This window comes from Hevea brasiliensis, chromosome 9 (assembly GCF_030052815.1).
Source record: "Hevea brasiliensis isolate MT/VB/25A 57/8 chromosome 9, ASM3005281v1, whole genome shotgun sequence".
In the NCBI taxonomy this organism is placed as follows: Eukaryota; Viridiplantae; Streptophyta; class Magnoliopsida; order Malpighiales; family Euphorbiaceae; genus Hevea; species Hevea brasiliensis.
In genome coordinates this window covers 35,118,384-35,127,455 of record NC_079501.1, presented here as the reverse complement: position 1 = coordinate 35,127,455, position 9,072 = coordinate 35,118,384, and the positions used below count along the sequence as shown (strand labels likewise).

Below are 9,072 nucleotides of genomic sequence, written 5' to 3'. Positions count from 1 at the left end.
TCAACATGTAAAATTCAAATCCAATTCCAAACTCGCCATGGGTAGTATTTTTCAAATCCAAACCCATCTTATTAGAGTTCGATCGAATTAAGTACTTATAAAAACTCAACCTATTGCCATTTCTAGTTGACCCTAATTAGGAAGGGGCCTATAGAGTCACCAAAGTGTTGCATTCTAGCATTAATAAAATAGCAACAATGCATGGAACTATCCTACCAAGGACTTGGAATATGTCAAACCTCAATAAGTTTTATCAGTGGGGTGTTTGGATGAAGTACATATTACTTTGATGTACTTATTATATTGATATATTCATGAATTTCTTACATCAATAAAATAAAAAATGATGTTCCCTTTTCTCCAAGACGTGGACGTCTCTACTTGCAAACAATAAACAAGTGAAGTAGCCTTGGGGTGAAAAATGCTAAAAAAAAAAAAAAAAAAAAAAAAAGTGAAGTAGCTTTTAGCTGAAGAACGCTAAAAATAAAAAGAGAAAGAAGCCTTCGGATGAAGAATGCTATAGTTTTACATATATATATATATATATATAACCAATTAGCTAGCCTTTGAATGAAGAATGGTAAAAATAAAAACTGAAGTAAACTTGTGTGCAAGATACTAGAAAACCAAAGTAGCCTTCGAGTCTATTAGGCAAATAAGTGATTATCAAGGAATATAACCAAAAAAAAAAAAAAAAAAAAACATTTGTAAAATACAGTATTTCTTTATCAACTTTAATTCACTTCTTTTTAGCTCATTCAGCTCACCACGGAGCTTGGCATGTTGCTCACTAATCCTTTTGATTTTAATTCTAACAATCTCTACTCCATATTACTAAGTTTCTCTACAAGGCCTTCTTTCTCTTTTTTCCCCTTATTCAGATTGTGCAGCATATTAACAACTTCATATCTCCTTTGGTTTTAGTTTTGAACGCATTGAACTCATCAACCATCTCTTTATGCACCTTCTTGGCTGTATCACAGTATTGCTTCATCTCCAATGAGAAGAAGTTAAATTGGGCTTGCTCCTCTCGCATTCGCTTCTTTAGGTCTTTGTTCCTTTGGTACAAGGTTAATAGAGCTTATATTCCCTAATCACACCAAAACTCATTCAGAAAAAAGGAAAAGAAGAGGAAGAGTGCGAAATTATCTGATCAGGAGAGCGTTGAAAGTTGTTGGTAAAGTCTGATTGTTGAGTTTGGGGTTGCTAAATCTTTCTTCCTTTGGTACAAGTTCAGTAGAGCTTATGCTCCCTAATCACACCAAAACTATTAGCAAAGTCTAATTATTAAGCTTGGGTTTGTCTCCACTAAACTATACCCATAGAGCCAAGCAACAAAAAAAAGAGGCCAAATCTATAGAGTAAAGCCACAAAAGGTGAAACTTTAGATGGGCTACCACACAACTGACTTAAAAAGTTAAGTCCAGTCTAACTGCACTTGAGGGGGAGTATTAGAGTCTCACGTATAGGGACTAAAATAAAAATATAAAACATTAAGATATCAAAATTAAGTAATATAAAAAATATGAATATAATTTACATAAAAGTACAAGGATCAAAACCATCTAAAGTTTCGCTTCTTTTTTGGTGGCTTGGCTCTATAGATCTCGCATTTTCTTTTTGTGGCTTGGCTCTATGGGTATAGTTCTTTTTACTAACCCATGGATCTACCTAGGTCTGGCTTATTACAACATTGTCCACCATGCTTTTTAGGGCCCCAAATATTTTTGTTGCTTAGTTTTATGGATCTAGTTCTTTTTACTAGCTCATGGATCCTCTTGTCTCTACACACCATGCTTTTTCAAGTTCCAAATCTTTTTGTGGCGTAGCTCTATGGGTCTAGTACTTTTTACTAGCCTATGGATCCACTTGAGTCTAGCTTATTGCGGCACTGTTCACTGTGCTTTTTCAAGTCCCGAATTATAGCCTGCTTTGATTCTATGTGAAATTCTCTTACCCAAAGAGTGCTAAAGACTATTGGCAAATTCTAATTATTGAGTTTGAGATTGCCTCTATGAAAATAATTTAAGCGAATTTGACTTGGTTTTCGTTTGCTATATATTATCTCCTTTCTCCTTATTTGTTGCCAATATGGGACTTAATAAAGAGAAGCATAGCAATTATACCTTAAGTACAATTGATATCCCATAATAAAGGGCATCAATGTTCTCATTAAGATTTACGAAGGTTAGTGATAGATGTAAAATTTGGATCTAAGTGTTTTTTGACATGATTCACTTACAATATGACTTTTTTAAGTAGGCCAATAAAAAAAAGACTTTTTAAGTTTTTAAAATATGGACTTATTACATTTTTACTTAATTGAACTAATAAAAAAAAATCAACCTAATTTTGTTCGGTTTAAAAAAAAAATACAATGTGAGAGTATAATAAAGATATACCCACAATCAAACTACTTCCAATTAACAATTAAAATTTTATGCGGCAATAGTCCCTACAAGTTCCCTTAGTGGCAGAAGTAAAAATTCACGCTAAGGGGGGCAATTTATATAATATTGTTTTCTCTTTTAAAAAATAGTGGTCACTTTCAATTAGAGTTGAAATAGCTTGTAAATCTTGAACCCCTTTTCATAAAATAAGTATCAGTAATTTTATTTTTTCTCATGATATTAACTTCTTAATTTTACTAAAAAATATAATTGTATTAGTTTATAATTCAAAGAAACCCATAATTACAAAAGTAACAATTTAAAATTTCATGAAAAATTTTATGAGTTTTACAATTTACATATGCATGTAATTACGAAAATCAAACACAAATCGTTTAAAATTAATAAAAGTTTTTATTAAATTTTCTATACATTTATACTAAATATGAAAACTTAATAAAAATGCTTATAAATGAAATTATCAATTTTAATTATAGAATAGAATGAAAAGATATCAATAAAGAATGATTAAAAAAGAAAGTTTAGCAATGGCAAAGGAAAAGTCACTGCAAGCTTGCAACGACAACAAAATTCTCCTTAATTTTATATTAATTATCACTTGAATCTTAAAATATTGAGCTTTTAAATTGTTAAGAATGTATATGTAAGTAATTATGATTTGTTATTTTGATGGCCTAAAATTTTATTTAATTATAAATTTAAATCATGAAATGGGTCAAGATAAATTTATGGAAGAACAATTGAATTTACATTAAAAAAAAAAATTGAGCAGGGGTATTTTGAGCTAGGGGTAAGGGGCTACACAAGTCCATATTGTAACTAAGTCCTTAAAAAGTTTCTTTTGGTTGGAGGGCAGCCCCCCCACTAGTGTTGCCCTTAGATCCATTATTGGCTCCACATCCAATTGGAATGCAAAGGCTCAAAGTGAAACTCACAAGATAGTGCTCAGCCGAAGCTTGATCCTTGAATTATTCGGCTATACACCTTTTAGGTACTGTAATTAAGCACACTTGGCTCTCCCTCAGCTCCCTCCACGCATCTGGAAGACGTTTTCTTCAGAGAACAGAAAGGGGAAGGTTTCTCTGACTTCATTTGCAAAGCAGTCTTGCTCAAAGGAGAGCATAGCACGATAAGGGAATGAGATAGAGTCAGAACTTCTTGTTAATAGAGCGCCGGCAAGCGCATATTATAGAAACTTGTTTTATTCACAGCATGTACTGGCCCGAAAGCATATGACTACCGCAAAGTTCCTATTATGAGCCCATAAGTTTTGATGTGGTTGGGCTAGACGTAGACTCGGACCCGATGTCTTCGGCCTACGTTAGCTTTGTGTCTTCAAAGATTTATAGTAAAAACATCTCATTTCATTTGAGGAAAGCCTGCTTGAGGATTTCACGAGGTCCAGGACCAAAAGTCCATAGAGAAACATGGAGACTCCAATGATGGTCCAGACGCCATCGTGTCATGATCAAAACTCAATGTTTTCTGAAAGAATCAAAAATCCATTTGCACTTTAAAATTCTATATAGGATATGAGTGAAGAAGCAGCAGCATGTAGAAATGTCAAACTTCATTCCAAGCATCTATATCCACTGCGGAAAAAGAAAATGAAAAGACTACCTATCAAACAAACTCGAAAAAAGAGTTTGAGAAAAATGGAAACTATATAGATGTCCCCCAACCCATTTCTTATAGTCGGCTAATCTTTCCACCCTTCCTTGTTCAATCGTCGTGAGGCAAGGCCTTTAGATGAGAGGCTTGGAGTAACAGGTAGTGAAGGTGTCTTGGGAGCCTCCTCATCATCCCAATCATCACCCCAACTGTTATCCCATCCATTGTTGACTTCAGATTCTGGTTTTCCCCCACCAGAAACTGGCAGATCCATGTTTAGACTTTGATATTTAGAGCTAATGCTGAAGAGTTGCTTCCTCCGGAAGCTGATGCACATCCAACCTGCTGCCAGTATTAGCAGTGCAGCAATGGCCAAGACAACAATGGTAGGAGTTGGTGACATGAAGTTTAAATACGTAGACTTCTGAGAGTTATCAAACTCCTTATCAATCAAATGTCTTATATCCAGGCTGCAGTGACCCTTTCCTGACTTTAGGACAATCAAGTTGTCACTTCCTCCACTTGCAATAGAGACCTTCACCTGAAAGGTTATATAAATGACATTGCACCACAGAGGTCAATGCCAACTACTTTCTTGTGAATGACAAATAAGGATATTTTACATCAAGACAACAAAGCTAGAAATGCCAACAAAGGACCTATTTGATTGAATATCAAATATTACATAACACAAATGAAAAACAAATAATGCATATTACTTATAAGGTCATATTACAGGAAAGAAGGGTTATAAAGTTCACAGTTCATGCCCCAAATGCCAAGCACCTAGCTAGTGTGGTATGCCAATGCAAAAAATTAGGATTAATTAAAGTTAAGTTCAGCAAGTCAGGCAAGGATATATAAGCCTTTATGCACTACTAGAAATAGAAGGCATGCCCTGCTTGCAGGAGCTATGCTGAATAAATTATAATAAAAAAAGTAATGCATTGAGCATAAGAAAAGAAAAGATAGAAAGAAAAGAAAAAAAACAAAAAAGGAACTTGGTTCACCACCAGTTCTCATTGGAATTAAAGAAGGGGAGAAAAATATTTATAGATTAGCAAGAATAAGAGAAAAGAAATGTCAATATCTCAATCAAGTTAGGTGCATTAAGGATAAAGAAAAAAAAGTGTTGGTGAAAAATGAGGATATTAAAGAAAGATGGAGAAATTATTTTGATGATCTCTTTAACAATAGTCAAAGTGGTAATAGCGTGAATGTAAACTATAGAGCAATAGAAAATAATGTGAATTATACTAGAAGGATTAGATCTTCAGAAGTAAAGGAAGCATTTAAGAGAATGAAAGTTGGTAAAACTTGTGGACCCGATGGAATGCCAATTGAAGTGTGTAAGTGTTTGGGAGATATGGGAATGACATGATTAACTAAATTGTTTAATAAGATTCTAAACTCGAAGAAAATGCCTGATGATTGGAGTAGGAATATTTTAGTACCTATTTTTAAAAATAAGGGAGACATACAAAGTTACTCAAACTATAGGGAAATTAAACTCATAAGCCATACTATGAAGTTGTGAGAGAGAGTTGTGGAACATCGATTACGTTATGATACTTCCATCTCTCCCAATCAATTTGACTTCATGCCCGATCGTTCAACTATGGAAGCGATCTTTCTTATTAGAAGCTTGATGGAGAAATATAGAAATGTGAAGAAAGATCTACACATGATTTTTATCGATTTGGAGAAGGCTTAAGATAGTGTTCCAAGAGATGTCTTATGGAAAGTGTTAAAACAAAAAATGGTATCTATTAGGTACATACAAGTGTTGAAAGATATGTATAAAAGAGCAACTACTATTGTGCGCACAATGGGAAGGGAAACAAGAGATTTTCCAATCTCAATTGGATTACACCAAGGTTCAACTGTAAGCCCTTATGTTTTTACATTAATTCTAGATGAATTGACGAAACATATACAAAAAAGTATCCCTTGGTGCATGATATTTGTGGACGATATAGTTCTGATAGATGAGACGCGATAATGAGTCAATAGAAAGTTAGAGCTTTGGAGAAGTACTCTTGAGTCAAAGAGCTTTAAGTTAAGTAGAACGAAGACATAATACATGCATCGCAAGTTCAGTGAAGGCCGAACTGATGATAGGTAAGGAGTTAGTTTGGATAGAGTGGTATTGTCCTAAAGTAATCACTCTAAATATCTCGTCTTAATCCTTCAAATAAATAGGGGATATGAGTAGGATGTTAATCATAGGATTAAAGCCGGATGGTTGAAGTAGAGACGTGCCATGGGAGATCGCAAGATTCCCAACACTCTATCCAAACGTGCCATAGGAGTTTCATGTGATCGCAAGATTCCCAACACTCTATCCAAACTAACTCCTTACCTATCATGATTCCCAAAAATCATGATAATTCAAGTGGCACGTCTATGTAACATGTGATCGCAAGGCAGGAGTGGTGCCAATTGAAGATAAGTTGAGAGAAGGGAGATTAATGTGGTTTAGTCATGTGAAGCGTAAACATACGGAGGCTCCAGTTAGATAAATAGAACACATTAGGTTAGAGGATAGAAAGAAAAGAAGGGGTAGACTTAAATTGACTTGGAGGAGAGTAGTACAACATGACCTAAAAACATTACACATTTCCGAGGATTTAGCTCAAAATCATTTAGAGTGGATAAAAAGAATCCATATAACCGACTGCAATAAATTTTTAGGATAAAAACTTAGTTGAGTTGAGTTGAGTTGCATTTGATATTAAGGTTGCAACATCTGCTCCAGTTACCAATATGATCTACAGTCTGCTACTAAGTCTTGCAAGAAGCCATATGTTACATTTTGAAATTCTTAATTCAATTTCCTTCTTTTTTAAATTTTTCTAAAAGAGATAAGTTTCTCCTTCTTCCTATTTGCACAAATTTACTAATTTGGAAAAAAATATATTCAGAGAGCAAAACTCAACTCCACTCAACTAAGCCTTTATTCTAAAAATTTATTGGAATCGGCTATGAGCAAATTGGTTCTCAATTAATATTAATACATATCAATTATGAGTGACCACGATGGACTAATCCCGAAAACAAAACACCATCAAATGAAAGCTCTTCCACAATGTTTTCAATAAAAAATATTGTATAGCATACAAATACCTTTTTATCTTCTTTTGCTTGGAGCTGAATTTCTGTTTTCTCCAATTGAACAAAATCCGGAGCAGAAATAGTAACTGTGAGAGGGTTTTTCCCTTTATTCTGAATTAAAAGTGAATATTGATCTGGAAATAAAAAGAGAAGTAAATCCATACATGCAGTGAAATCCATATGCTAAAAAGATACTACAAAATATCAGAGAACTCATAATTTTAATGAAATTCATGCTTATTGACATATTACAGCTGTTAACTCCTATATTTTCATATTCTATTAGAAGGCAACACTTAGATATACACTAGTCACGTACTCCAAAAGTAAATGGCCTATTAGTTGGCTTATTTGCAGTTGCACTGATTGCATCCCAGTGAAAATCTTTAATTTCTTTGCATATAAATAGACAACAGAGTAAATCAGGCAATATAATTAACATTAGCAAAACAAGGATCAAACATGTATGAATTAAGAGAACTGAACACATACCATTTCCTGGAACTCTTAAACAAGCAACCAAGTTGTTATCCTCATCTATGCACTTGTTGGAAGGATCACATTGTTCAACACGAGAACCTTTTGTCCCATGCCCCGACTCTTCTCCACTGCTACTCTCCTTCGGCATGGTCTTCTTTTTACTATCATCACTTTCCCCTTGCGATTTCTCATTCAACTTACTTGTATCATTTACCAGATTATCTGTTTTTTTGGACCCAGATTGGCCACTTGAATTATAATGATTTTTCTTACCGTCATCAATACTCTCCTTTAATTTATTCTGTTGATTTCCTTTATTTTTCTTTTCTTTATGAGCTCCATTAGAATCTGAAACTGATCCCAATTCACCTGCTTGCTCATTCGAACCAGTTACGTTATTTGATTGTGGATCTAAGTCATTCTTTGCACTCACATTTGCCTAGTTCAATAATTCATAACCAATTAAACCTACATCATGATATAATAAGCAATATAAAAGACTTAATTAAGGTTAATTCTTCATTAGTTACCTTAGAATCAACGAAAGAGAAGTCAACGATAAGCAGCAGAAGAATCATACCCAGATAAAGAAATCGATTTGTTTCCATATTCTGAGGTAAACCCAATTCTTTATTCTATTAAAAGAATCTGATTGCATAAAATTAGAACAAAAAAGTTTACAAATTGCAATAGTTGAAAGAAACGGAGCAAATGAAAGAGTAAAGAATAAAGAGTGTAGAAAGAAAAACTGACCCAGAACACGACACCTCGCTATTCGCTCTAATTAGTAAGATCGTGCTTGGAATCTTGGCTTCAGTAACTCTGCTTCTCATCGAGCTAAACTAAGCGAAAAAAAAAAAAGAAAGAGTTTAGTGTGCAGCGAAGAATTTGAATTTATTAGGGTTTAATACTTAATAGCTGACAACACAACTGAGACTGAAAGAGGGAGAGCGAGGTTGACCAAGTTATTGATTTCTTCACCTTGTTTATGTAGGTTTTGTGTGGCTTGGTTTGGTTCGGCAGATGGGACTCGCGCCAATACGCACCGTTTCAGTCCTCTCTCAATCTCTCAGGAATTTTTTTTTTCTTTTTTCATAATTATTCTCTTCTCTATGCGTGTATGGGAGTTGAAATACAAAATTTTTTTTAATAGAAATATTCGCTAAAATTGTGAAATTTTAAATTTTAATTTTAATTAGTATAAAAAAAAATGCAAAAGGAAGAAAGCTGCATCAGAAACCAAGCACAGAATATGCTTAACCTCCATGAATGATATTGAATAAAGCAAATGTGCCCTATCCAAAAAAGCATATGGTTCCCCTTGTGACCAACTTCAATTTAAGCCAATATTGTTAATTGGGTTTCCATAACAATAATATGCATTTTCTGTATAAGGGAATTGCATAGTTTGAAATATTATTCTTCCAAGAGAAATGGAATGTTAAGAATTGAAATT

The 9,072-nt window shown here is 33.8% G+C and overlaps 1 protein-coding gene across 4 annotated transcripts; it reads right to left on the bottom strand.

Moving 5' to 3' along the window:
* Window positions 1-3,964: 3,964 nt before the first annotated feature.
* On the bottom strand, window positions 3,965-8,704 carry LOC110671550 (uncharacterized). 4 transcript variants are annotated; one of them, XM_058153726.1, is made up of 6 exons: window positions 8,598-8,704; window positions 8,370-8,453; window positions 8,147-8,251; window positions 7,629-8,055; window positions 7,149-7,270; window positions 3,965-4,563 (listed from the first exon to the last, which is right to left on the bottom strand). In XM_058153726.1, the coding sequence occupies exons 3-6, from the start codon at window positions 8,222-8,224 to the stop codon at window positions 4,111-4,113; spliced, it is 1,080 nt and encodes a 359-aa protein (XP_058009709.1). In that variant the 5' UTR covers window positions 8,225-8,251; window positions 8,370-8,453; window positions 8,598-8,704; the 3' UTR covers window positions 3,965-4,110. The 4 variants fall into 4 exon arrangements, with proteins under 4 accessions (XP_058009709.1, XP_058009708.1, XP_058009707.1 ...); XM_058153725.1 differs by having other exon boundaries at window positions 8,147-8,264; window positions 8,598-8,702; XM_058153724.1 differs by lacking the exon at window positions 8,598-8,704 and having other exon boundaries at window positions 8,147-8,264; window positions 8,370-8,578.
* Between the last annotated feature and the right edge of the window lie 368 nt (window positions 8,705-9,072).

What these genes read in the sequence shown, in the direction of transcription:
- LOC110671550 (XM_058153726.1), bottom strand. Translation starts at nt 8,224, where the DNA reads ATGGAAACAAATCGATTTCTTTATCTGGGTATGATTCTTCTGCTGCTT. An exon ending in TCTCTTTCGTTGATTCTAAG is followed by an intron (nt 8,056 to 8,146) that starts GTAACTAATGAA and finishes TTATTGAACTAG; the next exon opens with GCAAATGTGAGTGCAAAGAA. An exon ending in TTTAAGAGTTCCAGGAAATG is followed by an intron (nt 7,271 to 7,628) that starts GTATGTGTTCAG and finishes TTTTATTTCCAG; the next exon opens with ATCAATATTCACTTTTAATT.